General features: G+C 41.9%; 1 protein-coding gene across 5 annotated transcripts in view; it reads right to left on the bottom strand.

Annotated features, from left to right (window-relative positions):
• HDAC4 (histone deacetylase 4) overlaps nt 1-12267 on the bottom strand; it is a 166289-nt gene that overhangs the window by 102519 nt on the left and 51503 nt on the right. The window contains exon 3 of one of the 5 annotated variants that reach the window (XM_075829582.1): nt 10202-10474. The exons of the other annotated variants lie outside the window; for them this stretch is intronic. Coding sequence (XP_075685697.1) covers nt 10202-10214 — 13 coding nt within the window. The 5' untranslated portion in view covers nt 10215-10474. The remainder of the gene's footprint in view (nt 1-10201; nt 10475-12267) is intronic. 5 annotated transcript variants of the gene reach the window in all.

Raw genomic sequence — 12267 nt, 5'->3', positions numbered from 1 at the left:
GGGTATGTTCACACGAGGCCGTCCGTTACGGCTGAAATTACGGGGATGTTTCAGCCTGAAAACATCCCCGTAATTTCAGCCGTACCGGCATGTGCAGGCGCTTGAACGCCGCGTCAATTACGGCCATAATTAGCGCTGCTATTCATTGGAGGAGTCAATGAATAACGGCTCCAATTACGGCCAAAGAAGTGACAGGTCACTTTTTTGACGCGGGCGTCTATTTACGCGCCGTCATTTGACAGCGGCGCGTAAATATACGCCTCGTGTGAACAAACGTCTGCCCATTGCTTTCAATGGGCAGATGTTTGTCAGCGCTATTGAGGCGCTATTTTCGGCCGTAATTCGGGGCAAAAACGCCCGATTTACGTCCGTAAATAGGCCGTGTGAACATACCCTAATAGTGAGATCTCACTGCATACGGTTTATACATTGATGTATAACACAGTACATTGATTGTATAACACAGTATGCCATAAGATTCCCCTAGTTCTGAGACCCCCACTATTGCTGAAATGAAGGTGAGCTCCCTTGTACCTTCGGCTTTGATCTGCGCTCCTGGTCAGCCTGAAGACGGCTCTCAGACGTTCTATTGATGGTCTATCCTTCCGATCGGCCATCAATTTATAAATCCGTCGGGTCCGTTTAAGTGAATGCGACAGAGCTGCAATACCAGGTCCATTACCAAATGTACAGTGCTGTGCCTGGTAAACCATGAAGGGAACGCAGCGCTGGTCAGGAGTGCCGGAAGATGGACCCCCCCCCATCCCAAGTGAACACAAAAGCTTGCCAGAGGTCCGGTTCTTCCGCCTCTAACCAGATTTGAGAAGAGCCTCACGCAGCATATCTGTGGGATATTTAAGGGCTGCCGTGTCTGGTAGGGGAAGAGTGGTAGATTCAGAGTCTCGGGAGACAAGTGGATCCTCAGTAGGAGAAGTAGCCCATTTTGATACTAGGTCATCAGGCCCCATGCACACGAACGTAAAAACGCCCGTAATTATGCTTACGGGAAGGTGCCCGTGGCGTTGAAAAATATAGAACATGTCCTATTTTAGGCCATAATTACGGCACGGGCAGGCCCGTAGAAGTCTATGGGGCTGCCGTAATTCCGGGTGACTACGTATGTGCACCCGTAATTACGGGAGCGTTGCTAGGCGACGTCCGTAAATAGTCACTGTCCAGGGTGCTGAAAGAGTTAAACGATCGGCAGTAACTCTTTCAGCACCCTGGACAGAAACTACCGATCACAATATAGATCACTGGCTGCAGCGGTCACATGGACTGCCGCGTCATCCAGGGAGGTCGGGCTGGATGTCGAAAGAGGGACGCGTCACCAAGACAACGGCCGGGTAAGTAGGAGTTTCTTTTACTTTTACTAGGGAAAGGGCTGTCCCTTCTCTCTATCCTGCACTGATAGAGAGAAGGAGCTGCCGATTACTGCAGTGCAATTTTGCATCGAAACCGTGACCGTAAATACGGGTGGAATACTGGCGACACCGGACCCGTATTTACGGGCACGGGTCCGTAAATACTGGTGCAATACAGGTCGAATACGTGTGACCAAGGACCCGTATTTACGGCAGTATTTACGGAAGGAAAAAAATACGTTCTAGTGCATGAGGCCTCAAGGAAAGGGTAGGGGATATCTAAAAAAATATTTAATAAATTTTTTATAAAAAATACATTTGTTCGGGTCCTGCTCTGGTAGATGGGCAGGCAGAGGTGAAACTTGGGGGGACATTACCACCTCAGGTAACCGGTCAACTGAACTGACCTGTCCCTCTTCTAGCCCAGCCGTCTAAGCAAGGTAGGATAGTGTGACTTCCTTGACCTGTTTACTTGTATCACTGCAGGGGAAATCAGAGAGACCCGACCCTCTTTGTCGTCGTCCCCCAAACAAAGGCCTCATGCACACGACCGTAAAAACACCCATTATTGCGGGTCGTAATTACGACCCGCAATAACGGGCCCATAGACTTCTGTTAGCCACGGGTACCTTCCCGTTTTCTCACGGGAAGGTGCCCGTGCCGTTAAAAAAATAGAACATGTTCTATTTTTTCATTTTACGGGCCGTGCTGCTATACTTTATAATGGCAGCACGGCTCGCAAAAGCGGCCGGCTGCCCGTGGCCGCCCGTGCTCGTAATTACGAGTCGTAATTACGAGCACGGGCGTGTGCATGAGGCCTAAAAGGGGAAGAAAAAATAAAACAAAACAAACTAGGTAGAAACAGACCAGGAGAACTCAGATCTGTGTCTGTCTCATGCTGACATCTAGTTAAAAACTGTTTAGTTCCATGCCAGTATGAGGGTGGTGGTGGTTGGGGAGGGGGGGGGTGAGGGTTTGTATAACCTGTGTAGGAGGAATTAACTTTTTTCTTAGTGTCAGCCACCTAGTGGCAGAGTCTATACCCATGGTTCCTGTGTACCCCAATGTTATTACAAGAAAAGCACATTCTTCTCTTTTCATTTGGTCTGACTTCAGTAAAATAAAAACAAAAATATCTGGATTACTTTGACATTAAACATTATATATAAAGAGATTCAGAGCATCGATTTAATTAAATAAGCATTTTAATAAGCTATAAATCACATAGTTTTGGAACATGGAATTTAAAATACCATAAAGAAACTGCAACTTGAGCTATTTTATATAGAAAAAACTACATCTATAGCACAAAGCACAAATAATTATTGGTTTGCAAACACGGCACCAAGAAAAAAAAATGGCTTCAGCTGCCTTTAGACAAAGAACGATCAGAAAAAGAAAAATCGGAACATTTCTCCTTGTACAACATACATAAGCAAGTCATTTGTGGATCATAGCAAAAAAAACAAAAAAAAAACATTTGTTGCCAGTTCTAGAGTTTGAGTGTCACAACTCACCAATGTATCCCAATCCAGCACGATTTATCGCAAAGTGGGCTTCCTCTGGCCCACTCAAAAATAACAAAAACAACAACCAACAGCCGCAATCAAACTATATGCAGGCTGGGACCAAAAATGCTTGCCAGGGGCCACGAGCCCTAGTGAATGCAAGCTAAAACTTCAGATTCTGTGTTGTCACCCACCAGCCTCGCCTACCGTTACTAAGCAACAGCCTGAAAATGTTCAGACCATTCTTAGATGATAATGCGGCTGAATAAAAATCCACTAGGTAATCTAATAAATTATTACAATGAGAAGTGCTTAACTCGAAGAAGTTTTTCCATTTAGAGGTTTGTGGATAATCCTAGAATACATTAAATCACAGTCCCGATACGAAGCTCAGATTTATCCGTGTGTCAACAAAAGAAAACATTTTTTCAAACCCTGTGGCAGTGTCAGGGAGGAGAGCGAAGGTGGTACCGGGCACATGCACCAACCCCAAATCTAGAAGTGGTAGCTCCGGCGAGGGCCGGAGAATACATCTTTGTAGATACACATCTTACTCTGTTGTGTAAACAAGGGTCTGTCAACATTTACACGGCCTCTACCACACTCTGACGTCAATGACACAGCTACATACACAACCCGGCGTTTCCTGGCTTATTTTTAAACAAGAGCAAATTTAAGAGGTCGTTTTTTTTCGGAGGGGTCTGTACTGGAGCCTGGCATTCCTGAAGCTCGGATGAAAAGACACAGAAGGGAGAGAACTGCAAAACCCTCTGCTGCTACTTCCAGACATGGACAAGACGCCATTATTAACACGCTCTAGCAGGTTTCTATCGGAGAGAACACTGATGTAAACATCTTTTTGTGTTGACTCGTGGAAATCGCTTTATCACTGAGCCTTGTTTTAAAATAACCACAGCATTCTTCTTTCAGGTTTCTAAAGCCCTTCACAAAAGCATTGACCGTATCTCCCGCTATAATCTAAACCCCAAAGTCATGACACCATTTCAGATGTTGCAGCACTTGCTGATCAGAGAGCTTTCCAGCCCGGAAAATACAGGAGATTAAATGGAAACCTCAGTACATAAACCCACATTTTACCTGGTATTTAAAGGTTTTTTTTTCATTAAGATAATATATCACCGATCCAGAACATAGATAAACGTCAGATCAGTGGTGGCTCCACCAATGGGACACTCACCGATCCCGAGAGCGGAGGTGATGGAGAGCTTCATGTAAATTGACCAGGACTGCAACCAATCCACACACTGTACTAAATATAATGGAGCAGATTTAATATTGAGGGTGTGCCAGAATTCTGTCATGTCAAATTTTTGGCGCACGAGGTCACATTCTGTTTTAGACATATCTATGTCCAGAAGTGCAAACAGATGTTTGTGCTTCCGTACAAACTTTTCAAATGTCTAAATAGAAATGTGGCTTAAATACCCCAATGCACAACAAAAATCTGGCACAAAACGCTGACGCAAAATAAGCCAAATCAAAAGGTGGTATAAAGGAAGAGAAAAGTGTCTAACGGGTCAGGCAAGATGCGCCACATTTAGCATACAGTTGTGTGCCACTGTGAGAAATTTGGGGCCAGGTCTAAGTTTACACCGACTGTTCGATGACATTAGTACATCTGCCCCAGAGCGGGCGTGCGTTTGCGCCTTTTCTGAATTGTAACATACTAGCACAATAGAAGACAAAAAAGCTAGGACTGTAGAACTCATGTATAACAACCATATCCAGAACACAGGGGCATTACTTCTTATTTTATTAGAGAAGGGCTCAGACCTCCTTTTATTACTGCATCTATTAGATAAATGCCCTAAGAGCCCTTTACGGGTAGGCCCCAGTGAGCAGCCCACCAACTCATGGCTGATTGACAGATGGATCACCTGATCTGCTGTAAAGTATTTTACCAGAAATCTGTGGGTGAGTCAAGTGATTCCTCTCTGCCAATCAACCAAGAGGGAGACGCTGCTTTGCATATAGCGCATATTTTGTTATTTTCTATGAACGGTCTTATTGCTGGCCACTGGAGTGGTGTAAAGTGCTGCGAATCTCTACAGTAGTGTCTCCATCTTTGTATTAGGATGTATTTATTATATGTTCTCATATGAAGATGCAGTATAGGTGGTTTCAAATCCACTGGTTGCAATGTAAATCTGTAAGAATTTGTTAGGGGCAGTTAAGTACATTATATACAGTAAAGTTACATTATTATGACCACCAGCTAGTATCCAGAGAAACCGCCGTGTGCAGCACAGACAGCTGCTAGATGGGCTGGGAGTGACTCCATAATGTGCTGGTAGTTGTCTCAGGTATCGGGAGCCAGGCTGACTGCAGTGCATCCCACATTTGCTGGAGGGTGCGTGGGGGGGGGGGGTCCATAGAGCAAACAAGACGATCGAGGTGGTCCCACAGATGCTCAATTGGGTTCAAGTCTGGAAAATTAGGGGGCCAGGGAAGCACTTGGAAGTCTTGGTTAAGCTCTTCCAATCACTGTCGGACACTTCTAGCCGTGTGACATGTCGCATTGTTTTGCTGGGAGATTCCATCTGTCCAAGGGAAGAGAAAACAGCATGTATGGGTGGACGTGATCTGCAACGATGGATTCATACCCAAATCAGTTCAGAGTGCCTTACACATGGATGAGTGGCCCCAAAGAATGGAATGAAAAAAATTCCCCAGACCATAACGCTGCCGCCACCAGATTGTGTTCTTACAGCAATGGTTGCAGGGTGTTTGTTCTCTGAAGTTACTTGCCTGACAAGCCAACTTCCATCTGTCCGATAAAGCAGAAAACGTGACTCATCGGAGAAGGCAACCCTTTGCCAATTATCGGTGGTCCAATTCAGATACTGCCGCGCAAATGGGAGCCTTTTTTTCCTATGCACCTTTGTTAGAATAGGAGCAGTGACCATCCGTCTGCTTCAGAACCCCATACGCAGTAGGGTTCGCTAAACCGTTGTTTTAGACACACGTCTGGTAGCCCCCTTGTTGATTTTCATGGTGAGCTGCTCCACTGGTGCTTTGTTGCCATCTTATAGGATTTAATTTTGAAAGCAAAAATTAATTTAAAAAAAAAACAATTACCATATAAGGCTCAGTTCACACCTGTGTTAGGAGTCTTCGTCGCAGATTTCGTTGTTTTTGCCAGACCAAAAAAACAATCATGCAGTGCGGTTTTGTCTGGCACAACGACGGACACCATAATGGAAACTTAAAGACTCTGTCACCACATTGTAAGTGCCCTATCTCCTATTTAAGGAGATGGGCGCTGTAATGTAGGTGACAGTAATGCTTTTTATTTCGAAAAACTATCTATTTTAAACCACTTTGAGCGATTTTTAGCTTTATGCTAATGAGTTTCTTAATGCCCAAGTGGGCGTGTTTTTACTTTAGACCAAGTGGGCGTTGTACAGAGGAGTGTATTAGGGTAGCAGACATTGAAGTTGCTATTTAGCACAAGTAAGGGGGCCCAACTTGACATGAGGTGTAGTTAGTAATAGTTAAAGAGTATGCAAAATAGATTGCAGATCACTGGGATACCAAAGAGAGGAAATAATTCCTGTGCTGTGACATCATGGTACAAAGATAACGAATAGTAGTGGGATAATGCACAGTGATGTCATCGTGTAAAGAAAATACACACAATCACCATGTGAATTACCTCAGCACTGTGACATCACTGTGCACATTATCTGTGTCGTCACACCCAAAATACCTAAGGCGCAGAACGGAGACCAAAATAATCAAAAGCTTTTCATGTTCCAAACTCACTTGTTGCTGATGGTGGCCATAGTGAAGTGGGGCCCCATAACAAATTTTGCTATGGAGCCACATGATCACTTGTTATGCTCCTGGCTAAGAGCCACTAACTTTACTCAGAATCCCAATACCTGCAAGTATTTAAGTTGGAGGAGATTAAATAAAAATATATTTCTTGAAGGGGTAATTCATTTTTAGCAAAATTACTGATATTTTTTGTAGAATTAAAAGTTATACAATTTTTCAATACACTATCTTTATTAATTCCTCATGGTTTTCAAGATCTCTGCTTATTGTCCTTCAGTATGAACATTCTTTGTTTACTTCCAGTGGAAAAAAAAAAACTCTGTCCATGGTCATGTGATGGACACAGGTGCACGGCTCGTTACAGTGTGTGTATCTTCTAATGATTCCAGCACCTGTGTGCCCATCACATGACCATGGACAACATTTTATCCACTTGAAGCAATGAACGTTCCTACAGAACGACAACAAGCAGAGATCCTCAAAACTAAGGAATTAATATAGAAAGTAAATTGGAAAATTGTATCACTTTTTAATTATACAAAAAAAACAACATTAAATTTGCCTAAACCAGACAACCCCTTTAAGTTCATCCTATATGAAAAGGGAAGGTAAAACACACTGGTTAATGCAGATCATTTTTGAGCCCAAATATGCCAGTAGTCGATCGGACAAAAGAACTGCAATCAATTAGTGTCCAACCATGGTGAAAACCAGTCAGATTCGTATAAATTTCTGACAAATATTTCACGTGTTCAGCCAGCTTTATGACCATGTCAACTTAATATCTGATGAAAGTGAAAAAAAAAAAATCTAAAAATACAAATTATAATTAATATTTATTGTAATATGTTCAGCTTAGGAATAATACAAGCATAAATGGAAACTCATGACCTAGACATTTTAGCAGTATATTACATTGCTGCATGGAGGCAGGGATTGACCAAGTAATTAACAGTACCCAGTGGGGGAGCAGAGCTTAATGCAAGGGTTAACAAAATAGTCTAGAATCCGAGCGCCTGCATGGAAAAACTACAAGCAAGCACAAACGTTAAAGCTGGTTTCCTATGGAGTTTTGCTGCGTTTTTCGTGGTGTTTTTAGTGCGGCCGGATGTTACATTAAAGTCTACAGTAAAATATTCAATGCACTACATACAACAGCTTTTTTGTTTTGTGGCCTTTTTGAGGCAATGTTGTGGTCAGTAGCGTTTTTTTCTCAAGGCAGCATGCTCTGGGTATGAAATTTTTTCAGGCGTTTATCGCACAGAACAAAAAAACAAAAAACAAAAGAATCACCAGAGAGAGAAAAAAAACAAAACAAAAAGCACATACAAAAAGGGACACAAAATTGAAAATTGTGTCGCTAGGACTACGGCCGGGGTTAAGTATAAACTTTATTCATTTTAAATAAAGTTTTTTTTTTTAATCATTTGCGTTTTTTTTGCAGCAGAATCACAGCAATTCCGCCGAGAAAGTCGCAACACATTGCTCTTCAATTCAATGGGGAGATTAAACCCTCAACAACGGGGAAAACTGGCAACGGAAGAGCAGCGATTCCGGAGCATAAAATTACATGCAGCGGATGAAAATACTGCACCACAGGTCAATTGTTGAACGATTTCTCTTGTTCAAATCTCATCCACACTGCTGCTGCTGTACTACGCTGAGAATTTTCCGCAATTAAAGCCATTGCGGAAAATCCAGTGTTTCACTTACTACAAGACCAATAGTATCGGTCACCCGAATCCTCATAAATTATGTATACAATAGAACAGCAAACTTTACACAGGGAGAGCAGGGGAATAAATCTACATTGTAACTTGTGAATAATAAAGCATATTGATATTCCGTTCAGCGTCAGCGTATAGCTGGATGAAAAACAAAATGGCCACCATAACGGCGGTCTCACACAGTGTTGTCACCTATGGAAATGCAGAATGTGCTAGACCAAGATTACTCCGAAAAAGCTTTAGACAACCTTCGAATTCCAGGTATTTTCTTGCTTTTAGCCAAGTATACCTCATGATCGCATGAACACATTGCACATCTGCCTCAAATTATCTGGAACACTGGAATCTCAAAAACGATGACATAAATCAGCGCTACAAAAAAGGTTCTCCCCTAAGACCATTATTAGAAAAACTAATAGAACGCTCCACAAATAGAAAGCAGATTCCTCAGAGAATTTCTACCAAAAACCAAGAAGTTCATAGAGAAGAAAAAAAAAAGGAGAAGATTGCCCCTTTCCCAAATACTACCCAGCAGAGAGACACAGAGCTCAATGTCAGTGCTCAGGCCGTGGGCTGTTCTGCAATAATGCCACTTGGGACAGACGTCCTGCACCCACATAATGGAGGGGTTCAACTACACTAAAGCCAACCATACACGGTAGAGATTAAAGGGGTTTTCCAGGCAGTAAAAATTGAGGCCATCAATAGCTGATGGGTCGGGGTCCGACTCCCGGCACCCCCGCCGATCAGCTGTTTTGAAGGGGGTGCAGCGCTCGGACCTGCGACCCATCAGCTATTGATAGCCTATCGTGAGGATAGGCCATTAATTTTTACTGGCTGGAAAAACCCTTTAAGAACAGCATTCACCTATTAATGCAAACAGTGTGCAAATTAACTCGTGCCGTGTAACATTTTTACCTTTTTAAAGCCAACCATAGACATGAGGAACGCGGATAAACGTAACGATGGAATAATAAACAACCTTGAGGCGATCACAATGTGGGACTACCAATATACATTGGCATATTCCCCTTTAATACAGTATAAATAGTATATTATATAATAAGTTATGTTGCCTTTCTTTAACGTTATTTGCTCATCACTAACTTCATAGTAGATGTTTTTAAGAGGTAAAAGGTGTTGTCCGGTTTTTTGTATAATTAAAAGTTATCCAATTTTCCAATATACTTTCTGTATTAATTCCCTAGGGTTTTTAAGATCTTTGCTTGTTGTCATTCAGTAGGAACTTTCATTGTTTACTTCCAGTGTACAAAATTCTGTCCATGGTCATGTGATGGACACAGGTGCCGGGATCGTTAAAATACACAGCTCTGATACACATACTGTAACGATCCCAGCACCTGTGTCCATCACATGACCATGGACAGAGTTTTATCCACTAGAAGTAAACAATGAATGTTCCTACTGAAGCAGAGTCCTTGAAAACCATGAGGAATGAATACAACAATTATATTGGAAAATTAAAATACAAAAAATTTAGTTTGCAGAAACCTGACAACCCCTTTAAAAGGTTACCTGTGTAGTATGAGGGTGAACTCACACAATTTTCAAAAGCTGCTCAGTGAAACTTAGAAGCCAGAGGGATCCTTTAAGAAGCCACCGAAAAATCATCACCACAAGAGAAGGACTACCATAAGCCGGGCTCCAGCAGTCAGTTTTACCAGCTCAATGACTAAATTACTCTTGGGATTTGTACATTCTGTTTTTGAGAATATAGTATTTTTTGCAGTAAAATCTTACATTCTAAAATACTTGGTAAAGACACTTATGAAAACCTTACTTGTGCCCCACATTTTCACTTCAGAGAGATTTCTCCTAATACTTCTGGTTTTCAGGGAATCCCAGTCATAAAAATGCCTTTGCGATGATGTGCTTCCGTTGTGTGAGAGATATCCCCAAGACCTGGCCTGAAGCGCTGATAAACATATGCTGAATCTCTGCAATGGTCACAACACTCCAGTTCTGCAGCAGCTTTTCTTCAGACATAAATACCATCTGCTCTCCTGAAGACTTCTCACTGCAAGCTGGACCTTATGTCAGGATGAAAATATCTCTAAAATAAAAGCATGATGTTGGTAGGTTTGACAAAACTGAGCCAATATTACAAACTATGTTCAAGGAAATGCGTCTTCAGAAAATGACCTACTGTTTAAAGAGGCTCTGTCCACACAATATAAGTGGCCTGTCTTGTATATAATGTGATCGGCGCTGTAATGTAGGTGACAGCAGTGTTTTTCGTTTAGAAAAACTATCTATTTTCACCACGTTATGAGCAATTTTAGCTTTATGCTAATTACTTTCTTAATGCCCAACTGGGCGTGTTTTACTTTTTGATCAAGTAGGCGTTGTGGAGAGAAGTGTATAATACTGACCAATCAGTGACCAATCAGCGTCATACACTTCTCCCCATTCATTTAGTCTGCACATAGTGATCTCGCTGTGCTGTCACATACTCACACATTAGCTTTACTGAAGTGTCTTGAAAGTGAATAGACATCACCTCCAGCCGGGACGTCTATTCACAATCCTGACACTTCGGTAACGTTTGTGTGGGACTTACAGCACAGCAAGGATAATCTCGCGAGATCACGCTGTAAATTACAGCACAACGTGATCTCTATGTGCTGTGCTGTAAGTCCCACACAAATGTTTCCGAAGTGTCGGGATTGTGAATAGACAACCCGTCCTGGCTGGAGGTGATGTCTATTCACTGTCAAGACACTTCAGTAAAGTTAATGTGGGTGTGACAGCACATGCTGTGCTGAGTACATGAATGGAGAGAAGTGTATGATGCTGATTGGTCACTTATTGGTCAGGGTCATACACTCCTCTGTACAACGCCCACTTGGTCAAAAGTAAAAACACGCCCAGATGGGCATTAAGAAATGCAGTAGCATAAAGCTAAAATAGCTCATAACTTGGTGAAAATAGATAGTTTTTCTAAATAAAAAACACTACATTACAGCGCCAATTTCATTATGTTAGAGATAGGGCACTTATAATGTGGTGACAGAGCCTCTTTAAATCATATTTTTATGTTAAGCATTTTTAAATAATTTTTTGAGTTTTTAAAAAAAATATCTCCTAGGTTAATGAACGACATTAAAAAATAACAGCCTCATAAATCGACTAACACTTCCTGTTCTGTAGAGATGACTTTGTCAGCAGTCATCTCATCACAGGCAGGATTACAATGACAGGCAAAACACACCTATAAATAAAAAATATATATGTATGAGTTATATAACAACAGAGGATCCACCATTGCAATAGGTGATTGACACAGCTCCGGTCCTTTCCCGCACAATGACCTCTGCACAAGTCACAGAGAATGCCTAGAAAACTCTCCCATAGAAGTCAACGGATGCCCTCATGTACACAGGTTTCTATGGTCCATGTGGCTGCTGTAAAGAATATATATAAATTGCTGTTAAAAGCCGCCCAGTCTGTCCCCATAATAAATGCACAAAAAACAGAATAAAAAAAATCTACGAAATCAAAAAAGTTTAAAAAAAAAATTAAACATTTTTTTTTACTATCTGGTTTTAATGTGAAAAAAATAAAATAAGAGGTGATACATTCACTTTAAAGTGGTTGTACCAGAAACAACAATTATCGCTTATCCGCGGGATAGGCGATAATTGTCTCAACGGCTGTAGGGTTCCACCGCTGGGATCCTCCCCAATCTCTTAAAAAGGAGTCCTGAACAACCAGATTCTCACCCGCCGCTCCATTTAATGTCTAAGGGACTGACGGAAACAGCCGAGTACTGTATTTTGATATTTCCGTCATTCCCATAGATTTTGAATGAAGCGGCAGCGCGCATGCTCGACCAGCTCTCCATTT

This window comes from Rhinoderma darwinii, chromosome 6 (assembly GCF_050947455.1).
Source record: "Rhinoderma darwinii isolate aRhiDar2 chromosome 6, aRhiDar2.hap1, whole genome shotgun sequence".
Lineage (NCBI taxonomy): Eukaryota > Metazoa > Chordata > Amphibia > Anura > Rhinodermatidae > Rhinoderma > Rhinoderma darwinii.
This window is presented reverse-complemented; position numbering and strand designations above follow the sequence as displayed.